This window comes from Geotrypetes seraphini, chromosome 14 (assembly GCF_902459505.1).
Source record: "Geotrypetes seraphini chromosome 14, aGeoSer1.1, whole genome shotgun sequence".
Classification (NCBI taxonomy): Eukaryota; Metazoa; Chordata; class Amphibia; order Gymnophiona; family Dermophiidae; genus Geotrypetes; species Geotrypetes seraphini.
Genome location: NC_047097.1, coordinates 59,075,148 through 59,087,764, shown reverse-complemented (window position 1 = coordinate 59,087,764; position 12,617 = coordinate 59,075,148). Strand labels below are relative to the sequence as shown.

At 42.5% G+C, this 12,617-nt stretch overlaps 1 protein-coding gene across 1 annotated transcript; it reads left to right on the top strand.

Moving 5' to 3' along the window:
• The first annotated feature begins 3 nt into the window (after positions 1 to 3).
• Positions 4 to 12,299, top strand: MED19 (mediator complex subunit 19). The gene is made up of 6 exons (XM_033920373.1): positions 4 to 415; positions 6,047 to 6,169; positions 6,510 to 6,643; positions 10,473 to 10,569; positions 10,681 to 10,775; positions 11,702 to 12,299. The coding sequence occupies exons 1-6, from the start codon at positions 157 to 159 to the stop codon at positions 11,759 to 11,761; spliced, it is 768 nt and encodes a 255-aa protein (XP_033776264.1). The 5' UTR covers positions 4 to 156; the 3' UTR covers positions 11,762 to 12,299.
• The last annotated feature ends 318 nt before the right edge of the window (positions 12,300 to 12,617 follow it).

Sequence of the window (12,617 nt, the reverse complement as noted above, 5' to 3'; positions counted from 1 at the left end):
TCAGCTTGGCGTCACTCGAATGGAGAGGCGGGAACAAATGTTATCAACACCCAACCAGAGGGACGCGGTTTGGGGGGTTTGGCAATCTTGCGCACAGAGCGTCTGGGGGCTGAGGTTGCCTGTGCCTCTGGCGTGTGGGAAAAGCCACGAGTAAGGATGATGGAGAATTTTTCGGCGTTGTTTGGGACGGGACAGGCCGAGCCACCAGCCTCTGCTCCAGGTGGAACGGCTGTGGCTGCCGCCCCAATGGGTTTCGGGCCTGGGAAGCCGCCGCCATCTTCTTCCTCGGGGCCCGGCTCGGTGCCGGGACCTCCGCCACTCCCCCCACCGCCGACAGTAACTGGAGTCGAAGATCCAGCACGGAAAGTAACCGCCGCCTGCGGTGGACCCTTCTATCTTCTCCGGGAACTACCAGGTACGGGAGCCAATCAGAATCGGGAACTAAGGCCAGGGCCAATGGACAGCCAAAGTTCGCGGTGGGGGCGGAGAATTGTGACGGATAACGACTGTTTTTGTTGGTAGGTGCCGGACCAATCAGGAATGAGGAGCGCTCGGAGTTGTAGTTCTGGGAACCAATAAGGAGTGGCGGAAACCATGACAGTGGGTAAAGATGATAGGGGGGGTGTACGTTTGAGCTTTCAAATGCTGTTTTGTGTTTATTATCATTGAGCTTGGTGGGGGGGGGGGGGGTCATAGTAAGATAGTAGATGACGTCAGATAAAGACCCGAATGGTCCATCCTGTCTGCCCAACTTGATCCAATTTTTAAAATTTTTCACAGTCATCTTTCTTTCTCACTCCGAAAACATAATTGGTAAATTAACGACTTGTAGTAAATCACGTGACGTCACCGGTGCCAGCCTTTTGTGACGCCATGGCTGCTCTCAAAGAGTTAAGAGAACTGTAAAAAAACTTCTGCCCAGATTGCTTGCAGAAATTGAAACTGGATATGTTTTTAGCTCTCAGTCTAAGGGGAAGGAGCATATGCTCAGAAAGATGGACTTCCTGGATCACCAGGCCGCTCAGTGATATAAATTAATATCTGGATTTTTGAATAAGAGGCCAAAAAATGGTCTGGGTGACATTTGGAGCATTGAGATAAAGCATTAAATTACTGCATCTCAATGGCCACGAATTTGGTCTTGGAGATTGAGATGTACAGTGTCTGCATCTATGAGACAAACATGGTTTTTCTTATTATATAGAGTATTTTGGATCCCAGTTCATTTGCATAGAGTAGATAGTTCAAAATTTAATAGATGCTGGCTGGCATTGTCATCTGGAAGTTGGGATGCTAGATCATTTACTATACTATTGTCCTTTGATACTAAAATTCTGGAGATCGATTTGCGATCAGGTTAATAATTTATTAGAAAATCCAGTGGCATTATATACCGTTTTATTTGGAACATCTATGAGGGCAAAAAGTCAAATTGGAAAAATTGAGACAGATTAAATTATTCATTCTGGTGGGAATCCCTATGTTATATCTTTAAAATGGAAAAGTTTATGGCCATTCAGAAGAGATATTATAAAAAATTTATGGAAGTTTGGGAACTATTAACTAAATATTGTAAAGACTGATTTATTTGTATAACTGAGGAAAACATGCACATCCGGGGAGGAGGTATATTTGGCATTTGTTAAGAAGTTTAGAAGGGTTGATTATAAATATTTTTATGAGAAGTTGGTTAATGGGAAGTGGGTGGGAGAAAATAAGTCTTGTTTTTGTTCTATTAAGTATATTGTGCTGTAATGATAATATTTTATGTAAATGCATCATCTTTTGTGCACAATCTAAGTTTTAAAAATGAATAAAGAATCTTAAAAAAAAAAAAAGAGAACTGTGCTCGATCGGAGACTTTAAGAAATCGTAGTAGAAAAAAAATATCCTTGAATGAAGAATGACATTTTGCTGTAAGAGCTCTGAAATCCCACACAAATTTGGTAATGCTCTTTAAAAATCAATGTCACGTGTAAATTTAAAAAGGGAGAGAGAATGTGTATGTTAGAGGCGGGAACAAATTTTATCAACACCCAACCTTCAGGTGGCTTTTGACAATCTGACAACGAGGATGATAAGAAAATTAAAAAGTCATGGGCTAGGAAAAGGAAACAACGTCCTACTCTGGATAAGTAACTGGCTAAAAGATAGGACAAAGAAACCAGCACTAACTTTATCCCAAATTATTAAAGATTATATTATATTGGAGTTCTAAATAATTTGAAGGTCCTTTCACAAAGGTTTGCTGCTAAGCAATGTACATAAGACTATAGTAATCAAAAGCTTGATGTGCAAAGTAAGATTGATTGTTACCAGTCTTACTTGCAAGTTAGCCCAGCCTCTGATTCATGGAAGCTGCTACCAATCATGGTAGTGGCCACCGAGAATCCTACAGGGGAATGTCTTTGGGGGGTAGCAGCAGGATAAATTGGGCACTCCTCCTGCTGCAGACATTCAGGGGTTCCAGCAGCAACCCTACTACCAGTAGTCTTCACGGGGAGGGGGGGGGGGAGAGAGAGAGACAGGTTCTCTGGTGCAGCTGCTAAACAGATCGCAGCAGGGAGATTCCCTTGCCGCAATTAGCGGCAACCCGATTCTCTAACCGGCGCCTGTGTCATGGTCACCGGTTAGAGAATTGTGGTTAGGAAGGTAATATAGGATGCCCGTGTGCGATTCTGAAAAGCCGCTTAGGCAGCTTCTGAGACCAGGCATCCTATACTGAATCTGACCCTAAATGTCCTCAACAATGTAGTAACTCAAAATGAATAAGGGAAGGCTTAAAATGAAACCATTAACTAACAACAAAAATATCCAGCTTATTTTGCTAGTCCTGCTGTTCAGGGGTGGAGATAGCTAGGCTAAATGGAATGAATGAATGAGTCAAAATGTGGCAACTAAACCATCATCCTACAGCAGGCTTGCCCAACCTTTTTACTACATTTTATCAAATAGTGGCAAAATATTGCAGTGTGCTGCTCCCTCTAGCCTTCATCCAGTATTGTGCTGTCATATATGACCAAGCTTTAATTCAGTCTCTCTTGCTCTTCATCTTATACCCCTCTCTCCATGCTCATATTCACCCAATCTTTCCCCTCACCTAGCTTCCTACTTTCCCACCATGGCCCAGCTCTTTGTAAACTTGAGCGGCATGGCGTTAGAAGCATGAGTTAATCTTGCGGTTTCAAGTCTCACAAGATTCAGATATTAGCTGCACCAAGGGGTGGGAGACCACAATGCCACACAGTCCAGTCAGGTTTACAAGATTCCCCACAATGAATATGCATGAGATCTGTCTTCATATAATGGAAGCAGTACATGCAAATCAATCTTGTGCATATTCATTGTGGAAATCTTGAAAACTCGCCGTGGTTGCCCATCCCTGAGTTGCACTAAGAAATGGAAAATATTTGAAAATTTTATATAAATCTAGAAGGTTTTTTTTAAGGACTAATAAAGTAATCATAAAAGATAAAGAAGGGAATAAGGCCACCATATGAAGAGAGATATAATTGTGTGTGTGGGGGGGGGAATGTTCAAGGTGTGCTCCAGGTATATCTTGAGGAGTAACATTATATAGGAAATGTCTTTGCAGAAAGAGGGTGGTGCTTGACATAGTATCTGAATGGAAATAAAAACATCTCAGAATTTGGGAAAGCTTGGGATAAGCATTGAGAAAAATCTGGAGATCAAATGGAGTCTGTGGTACTGCAGCAGTATGAGAGAGATCATCTTGTCTTACTCCATGACATACTCTTGAATCTTTGGCTTGTTGCTTCACTTCACCATCTGAATATATAAGTACTGTAGTCCCAATGTACAGCTTGTAAATCAGCACCGATAGCTTATGGACCTAGGGTGGATATGTACCTCTTCCTGACCCCAAAATCTAACAAGCAGTTCTTCCGGGGATATCCGAGTATGATCATATCACTCCAGTGTTAACGAAAGTACTGTACATTGGTTGCCGATTGAGGCTAGGATTGAGTTTAAGGTCTTGACTGTAATACACCATGTTCTTTATGGTGTGTCACTAAACTAAACAATCACAATAATGGGGAGATATCAATTATTCTTCTGTGATATTAAAACTCAACTGAATAATCTCAAAAATCACAGCTCTTAGACTAATTAAAACGTGTAAAAACTTTTTTTGAAACAATAACTTATTTGTGAATATTTTTTGTGAATAGCTCAGACCCTGCTCCCTGTGATTTGGTGATAACACCAAACTGAGGTTAATTAGGGGACCATCATAGCATTCACCGTTCCCTATTACCATCCAATTCCAGAATCAATACAGCATCAATAAAGTAAAACAAAAAATCAAAAACAATCAAGAAAATTTTTTTTAAAGAAATATAATGAATAACTTATCTGGAAAAGGAGAATCGGTATCTGATGTTAAACCTCAGAAGTGTGAAAGTGACGTGTGCCAGTGAGATTCATGCAAGCATTATTGCACCAGTCTGTTATCCCCGTCCCCCCGACTCGAGTTTCAAGTCTTCGTCAGGGAGGGACACTGTTGAATTTGAAATATAAAGTGAATAAATTTGTGTGAACTTTAAAATCTTTAAAAACATATCTGAAAAGGTGCCAGAGTCATATCAAAACTTGTAACTAAACCTGTATAACTAACAAATAACTACGCTTGTGTATGTAACACAGCCTTAATATTCTTAAATAACAAATCTCATACCTGAAAATAGCTCTCCATATCGGATAGGCACCAGAGATCTTAAGTTTATATACCGCATTCTCTCCATGAATATAGAGCTCGGCATGGTTTACAAGAGCTTAATAAAGGAAAAGAATAGCACATTGAGTTTGGCGGATTGAGTATAGGGGGGGGGGAGAGCGTTACGTTTTTGTGAAAAGAATGGTTTTCAGGTGCTTACGGAATAGTTGGAAGGAGACCTGATTCCGCAGTGGGGTAGTAAGGTTATTCCAAAGCCCTGTGATTCTGAAGAAGAGAGATTTTCCCGCATAGAGGATACCTTTTAGTGAGGGGAAGGATAGTTTAAGTTTTTGGGTGGGCCTGGTGTTGTCGGGACTTGGGGAGTTCCAAGACAGAGGGATTAGAGGATGCCGTGTAGGATTTTAAAAGCTAGACAGGAACATTTAAAATGAACCCTGGTGATTATTGGGAGCCAGTGGAGTTTGGACAAAAGTGGGGAAACATGGTCAAATTTACGTTTTGCAAAGATCAACTTGGCCGCAGTGTTCTGAATTAGTTGAAGTCTCTTTTTGATTAGACTTAGGTAGATGGAATTACAGTAATCTAATCTGGAAAGGATGATGGATTGAACAAGGACGGCAAAATGTTGTTGGCGGAAGCAGGATTTCACTTTCCTCAGCATGTGGAGGCTGAAAAAGCATGATTTTACCAGGGAGTTGAGGTGGTCATTGAAGGAAAGAGAAGAGTTGATGATGATGCCTAGAACTTTGCTTGAGAACTCAAGCTGCAGCATGGTGCCAGAGAGCAGTGCGAAGAGGGTGGGCAACTGTTCCAATTTTGGACCGAGCCAGAGAAGTTTCGTTTTGGACTCGTTCAGTTTCATTTGAACAGAAAGGGTTCAAGATTGGAGTTTCGTTATACAGGCTGTTATGTTCTCAGAGAGGTTGGTAAGGTTCAAATTTTGAAAAGGTACATTCCAAATTGAAATTTATGCTCTGAATCAACTATGAAATTAATTGAGGAAAAGGTGCAAGAGGTACATTATTTTAAAAAACTGTCTGGTCCAAGACTTTGAAACACACTGAAAGGGACATTGAGAACGTGCAGATTTCAAGTCATTTAAGGATCTGTTTAAGACCTGTCTATTTGTCAGAGCCTTTTTTTTGATCATTCTGAAGTCAGTAGAGAATATAGCACTTCTATATGATTGGAATACAAGATGATGGGTTTTAATGAGTGTCTTTGCCATATAATGTAAAGTCTGTTATTTTTATGTATGTATTAACCATTACCCGCTTAGCTGATAAGCGGGATAGAAATTTTTAAAATAAATTTAGTATATAATGTGGCTCTTTTGCACTTCCTCAGCTGCTACTGAACTGACTGGGAGCACAAACCTCATCACACACTATAACCTGGAGCATGCCTTCAACAAATTCTGTGGAAAGAAAGTGAAAGAGAAACTCAGTAATTTCCTCCCAGACTTACCAGGTGAGCTCGAGCTGATGTTGGCATTGGAAGTTATGTGACTGTGTCTAAGTGAGCCCCTACAAGGGGAAGGGGGGTGAAGGGACAGGACTTCGGCTGTCTGAGTACTTGTCTACCTTGGGGAAGGGGGGGCGGGGTATGTTATCCAAAGTAGAGAATGACACGGGGAAAAATTCTGTTCCTGTCACTGCCTCGTTCCCTACAGATCCTGGCGGGTAGATGGAAATAACCCCTGGTCCTAGAATAAAGTTTGGGTTTACAAGAAAAGATTAGCAAAGGTAAGAACCTAATCTTTCAAAACAATAAACTATTTTTGCGTCTAACAGTACATTTTTCTTCTTAGGAATGATTGACATGCCAGGGTCTCATGACAATAGCAGCCTCCGATCCTTAATTGAGAAACCACCGATCTGTGGTAACTCATTCAATCCTCTTACGGGCACCATGCTGACAGGGTTCCGACTGCATGCTGGTCCGGTAAGGATTGGTGCCTCCTGTGGTGACAAAGGAGTTTTCTGTGCATTAAAACCTTTTATTTCCTCAGTAAGATTTCACTTTTATCTTGCAATCCTTGAACTGACAGATGGGAGCAGCCTAATGCATTTGTCCAAAGCTCGCCTACAGGTGCTCTGAAGGTTGTAAGGTTTATTCCTGGGGGCATTCTACATAACTGCAAACACAATTTGTACAGAATTTTGTGCGGGCACTGGCAGCTTTCCTCTTATTTCCCCTTCCCTGCCGGCCAGAGGAGGTGGTGCACAGTGTCGCCCTAGGTCCAACTGCTCATTTTAACTACACTTCTCCTTCCATATTCACGGGAGTTAGGGGCAGAGCCGGCCTGCGAATATAAAAAAAAACGCAAATATTATTTGGGCCAGTTCTGCCTCTAAACCCCACTTCCCCCGGCTATTTTAAGCTCTGAAAGCCCCCCCCCCCCTTAAGCCTTACCTGGTGGACTAGCGGGTTTTCAGGAAGGAGCTCCCGTAGTCTCTCGAGCCATTTCCTGTGAGCGATCGGCACGGCGCAGGAGCGTGAGAAGATCACTCCTGCTCCGAAAACCCACTAGACCACCAGGTAAGGCTTAAGGGGGGGGCTTAAAATAGCCCGAAAAATTAAAATGGGTTTTTTGGTTTAAAACCGTGAATAACCGAATCCGTAGATATGGAATTCATGAATACGGAGGAGGAAGTGTATACAGTAGAGTGGTTTAAATGAGTAGTCGAGTCTTAAAATGACACCTTTTCCTTCTCTTGCCTCATAAGGGGGGGAAGATTGACTAGGTTAAGGTAATTGTGCTGGAGGATTCCAGATGGAGCATGTACCAGAGGGTTGCAGGGGTGGTACTTTACAGGACGATGGAATGTTTAGGGGCATACTATATGGATGAGGAGAGTATGGGAAAGTATAGGGGGTAGCAGAGCAAGTCTGAAAGTATGCTGCAGGAGTAGGGTGACAGGAGGTGAGATATGTACCTTGGAAGGAAGCAGTCAAGGTATGGGTTTGTGCATCTGGGGTAAGGAGGGAGTATGTGTGTGGGAGGGGAAACTGAGGAACAGATATTAGAGGACTTGCTGGGAGGGTGAGGGGAGAGAACTATGGTTGGAGTGAGAGTGAGATTTTTTTGGGGGGGAGAGGGGTGAGTCAAGCCTTATGATGGGGGGGGAATTCTGCGCTCAAAAATTATGAAAAAATAAAAACTGCAGAGTTTTGCAATACTGTACCATATTTTTAACATTTTGTGAATTTTTAAAAATTTTTTGCTCATTATTTCCCCAGAAGTAAAGGACTCGCAAATGGAGCTGCTCCCCCTCACACTAGATTTCCAGTGTGACCTATGCATAGGAGCCAGCTCTGTAATTGCTATGAGTGCTTGAGCACTCCTAGTATTGAGCAAACTCCTTGACTGTGTCCAGGAGAGATCATTTTCTTTGGGTTTAGCACCCCCAATACATTTTGAATTGTTGCCTCCTATGGACCTATGCTCAGTAGTGTTAGCATGGGTCCTTTGAGGCAATGAACACTCCAGGACCTCCACATTCTCCAGTGTAACAGGAAGCCTACTTGGAAAAAATGCAGAATATTGAAGTTGGTGAACACACTGATTTCACAGGTCTCATGCTGACCTGACTATGTGACCAGAGAGCTGGATCGAGGGAGCGCACTAGATGGGATGTACTTGGATTTAGCAAAGCCTTTGACACAGTTCCACATATACGACATAAACTGAGTGCTCTTAGTATGAGCCCTAAAGTGACTAACTGGGTTAGCAATTGGTTGAGTGGAAGACGATAGAGGGTAGTAGTAAATGGGAACTCTTGTGGAAGAAAGGGATGTGACCAGTTGTGTGCCACAAGGGTCAATTTTGGGCCAGTTCTTAAACATTTTTTAAAGTGATATTGAGGAAGGGATGTCAGGTAAGGATTGCCTCTTTTGAGATGATACCAAAATCTACAATAGAGTAGATACCCTGGTGGTTTGAATAATGTGAGGAGTGGTCCAAAATTTGGTAGCCAAGATTTTAATGCTAAAAATGCAGGGTCCTGCATTTGGGCTACAAAAAAACCTAAGGGGGCAGTGCAGTATAGGAAGAGAAGTACTTCTGTGCAAGAAAGAGGAACAGGATTTGGGAGTGATTGTATGTAGGTAACAGCAGAAGCTAGAAGGATGCTTAGGTGCATAGGAGGAGGAATGGCCAGCAAGAAAAAGATGGTGACAACTGCCTCTGTATGTCTCTGAGACCTTAATTTAGACAAATTGGAGTACTATGTACATCACCTTATAAATAAATAAATAAATATTAGGGCTGTACAATTACTGTGTTAATAATTTAACACTTAAAAATTAACGCGATTCTAACGCACCCCTCCCCCCTGCGTCTGGTCCACATCTTTCTCTCTTTTTTCTACGGGCGCCTCTTCATAACTCGCACATTCTGGCAGCTCCCTTGCCCCTGCTGCTCCTTCTTCAAGCTCCTCGCGGCCTTGGGAACTTGCTTTGATGCAGTGACACTGAAGGCAGGCTGCTGCTTGTCGGGACTGAAACCCCCCCCCCTCTCTCTCGCATCAGAAACAGGAAGTTCTGTGACTTCCTCTTTCCAGCTATAGAGAGAGAGCTGCCGCATCAAAGCAAATTCCCATAGGGGCGAGAGGGCTGCTGGAATGTGCAGTGAACTATGAAAAGGCACCTGTAGGAAAAACAAAAAAAAGAGACAAAGATTAAGCTGAGAGAAATTGTTCCCATGATGGTGTGGGGAGATGATTATAAAAATAAAATCACAACCCTTCGAGGGGAACTTTTTCAAAAATAGTCAACTGCTGTGACTCTTTAGCAGTATCAAGTTCTTTATCAGAATTTGGTCTTCTGCAGTGTACACTTCTCCCTCGTTATTCACGGGGAATACGGGCAGAGCCAGACCGCAAATGGCGAAAAACCACGATTATCCGGCTCTGACCCACCCCCACCTCCCTGCCGTCTTCCCGGCCTTACCTGGTGGTCTAGAGGGCTTTCGGGGCAGGAGCGATCTTCCTACGCTCCTGCCCCGTGCAGATCGCCATGAGGAAATGGCTGCTGTGAGTTCCCGTAGTCTCTTGAGACTACGACGGGAACTCCCTACAGCCATTTCCTCGTGGCGATCTGCACGGGGCAGGAGCGTAGGAAGATCGCTCCTGCCCCGAAAGCCCTCTAGACCACCAGGTAAGGCCGGGAAGGCGGCAGGAAGGTAAAAAATGTTTTTTTTAATTTTCCCCCTCTCCAGAAAAAAATTGCGATTATGTGAAATCATGAGTGCAGAAACCGCGAATGGGGAGGGGGCAGTGTAAACCATTTTGATACAGAGACTGTTTACAAACTATCGTCTGCTTCTGCACATATCCCATAGCAATAATTCATTTTCACAAGGTAGGGTTGTGGTGGGGAAATATTTACAACATTTTACATCAACTTCATTCAGGACATGACGCATTAAATTTCATAAGAATTGGCCGAGTTCTGTGGCAGATATGACAGTGTGTATGTGTATGGTTTGGATAATTTCCTAAAAGAAAAAGTCTAAATGCCAATATTAAGATGGGAAAATCCACTGCTCAGTTCCAGGATAAGCATCGTGAAAACTATTTTACTCTTTTGGGATCTTGACAGGTACTTGTGAATTGGATTGGCCACTGTTAGAAATGGGATCCTGGGCTTGGTGGATCATTGCTCTGTCTCAGTATGGCAAGAGTTATGTTCTTATAATTTAGTGCATTTGTAAGCAGATAAAACTAAGCTTGTCCTTTTTTTTTGTTGTTGTTGTTGGGTTTTTTTTTAGCTGCCAGAGCAGTGTCGCCTGATGCATATCCAGCCCCCCAAGAAAAAGAACAAACACAAACATAAGCAGAGTCGTACCCAAGACCCTTTGCCCCCAGGTAATGAATGCATAATTCTCTTCCAAGAGTGGACACACAAAGGATGGGTTCCTGGTGACATATTTTAGAGGACTTTCCATCATAACCTTGTGAATTGATTCTGTTTCACAGAGACACCATCAGACTCTGATCACAAGAAAAAGAAGAAGAAGAAAGAGGAGGACCCTGAACGGAAGAAAAAGAAAAAAGAGAAGAAGAAAAAGAAGGTATAAAACCAAGTCATTCCAACTCGAAACTGTGCGCCTCTAAGCAGACCAATAATGTAGTGAGAGAGTGCTGTATAGTGCCACATTCAAGGCCCTGGAAAGAGTCAAATTTATGACCCAATTTAAAGGGAATATAAGCTGGGGGGTTGGAAATCCTGGGTTAGTGGCTAATGCAGTTGATGATATTGGATCTCAGACCTGATTTTGAGTTGCATGGAGCTCTCACTCTGGCTACTGCCTGAAAACTGGAGACTCTTCCACCTGCCTATAAATGGATTACAAAACTTAGTTTATAGCTGATATCCTGTAATAAGATCTTGGCTCAATGTGAGCACATATGGTAACCCTTTCTGACTCCTTGCTCATTTTCCCTACAGGCTGAGTTTACCCTAAGAAATACTCCAATTCAGTATATGTAAAGTCCCACAACAATAGAATCCAAAATGAAAATTAATATAAACATTCAAATTCAAGGAGGAAAAGGTTACAGCAGGTATCCACATAGGTTATGTAACGCTCCGTGGGAGTTTTAGTACCCATCACGAATCAGAAAAACCTCCTAAAAAAAAAAAAGATGTCCATCGACTTATTTGTTACATTGCTTATTCATAATTTTCTTTCACATTCCATTAAAGCAAAAATCAATTTCAACTTATCTTAACTATCAGCAGTGACTCAGGAAGACAGCAATGCTCAGTGGAGCATCCTTTTCACAGCTGCTTCCTCAGGAGCTACTTACTGCCCAAATGTTTTACCCTTCTGCTGCTTATTCCAATTCATACAAGCACCCTGATTCACCACTCTTTGTAAATGTTGACTTGTTCTAATAAAACAATTAAAAAAAGGCCCATCAGCTTTAGGGATCTTTGTAAAAGCACAGATGTTTGTGACAGCTTTTGTTTCTGCTGCTTGTTTCTCTCTCTCAGAACCGTCACAGTCCAGATCATCCTACTGTGGGCAGCTCTCAGGCCAGCAGCCTCCGGTAGAGCCCGCCACATCGGAGCAGGCTGAGCATAAATCCAGCACCTGATGATGAAGAGCAGCGAACCTGTGCCCCTAGCAAAGCAATACTGTCACCGAGAGGAGAAACATGCAATTGTATATAGAAATAGTGAGGTCTTACTGCAGTAGTGTTTCGGGTATAAAGCAAGCTGGGGAACCTGGGCTAGTGTCCACCCCCTCCCTCCACCATGCTCTGATTGGAAAGAGACCTAACAGGTATCAGTTCAGGTGAAAGTGAATGCTTAATGTTTGATTCACTGCAAGATGGACAAATGATTTAAAAAAATTTTTTTTTTTTTACTGTATATATATTTTAAATTAAAAATAATTAACTTTGAAAACTTCTTGCTCATAAGACCTATTTTCTGGCAGAGATGGGTAGTAAAAAAAATAAAATAAAAATAATACAAATTACCCGCACTCTTTAGAAAATGCACAGCCCCCTTGCAAATAACTCTAGAATCAATTCTGAACCACCCCCACCTCCTGGACCTCTCCACACCTTACTTAAAGCCCTGGTGGTCGAGTGGTGAAGCAGGGCAAGAGTGATCATAGAAACATAGAATATGACGGCAGAAAAGGGCTGTAGCCCATCAAGTCTGCCCACGCTAATGACCCACCCCCAGACTTCACCCGGCTAGAGATCCTACATACATATCCCATTTCTTTTTGAAATCGAGCACGCTGCTGGCATTAATCACCTGCAATGGAAGTTCATTCCAATGATCGACTACCCTTTCAGTGAAGAAATACTTCCTGGTGTCGCCATGAAATTGCCCACCTTTGATTTTCAGCGGATGACCTCTTGTGGTTGAAGGTCCTTTAAGAAAGAAGATATCT

What these genes read in the sequence shown, in the direction of transcription:
- MED19 (XM_033920373.1), top strand. Translation starts at nt 157, where the DNA reads ATGATGGAGAATTTTTCGGCGTTGTTTGGGACGGGACAGGCCGAGCCA. An exon ending in TTTCCTCCCAGACTTACCAG is followed by an intron (nt 6,170 to 6,509) that starts GTGAGCTCGAGC and finishes TTTTCTTCTTAG; the next exon opens with GAATGATTGACATGCCAGGG. An exon ending in CCAAGACCCTTTGCCCCCAG is followed by an intron (nt 10,570 to 10,680) that starts GTAATGAATGCA and finishes TCTGTTTCACAG; the next exon opens with AGACACCATCAGACTCTGAT.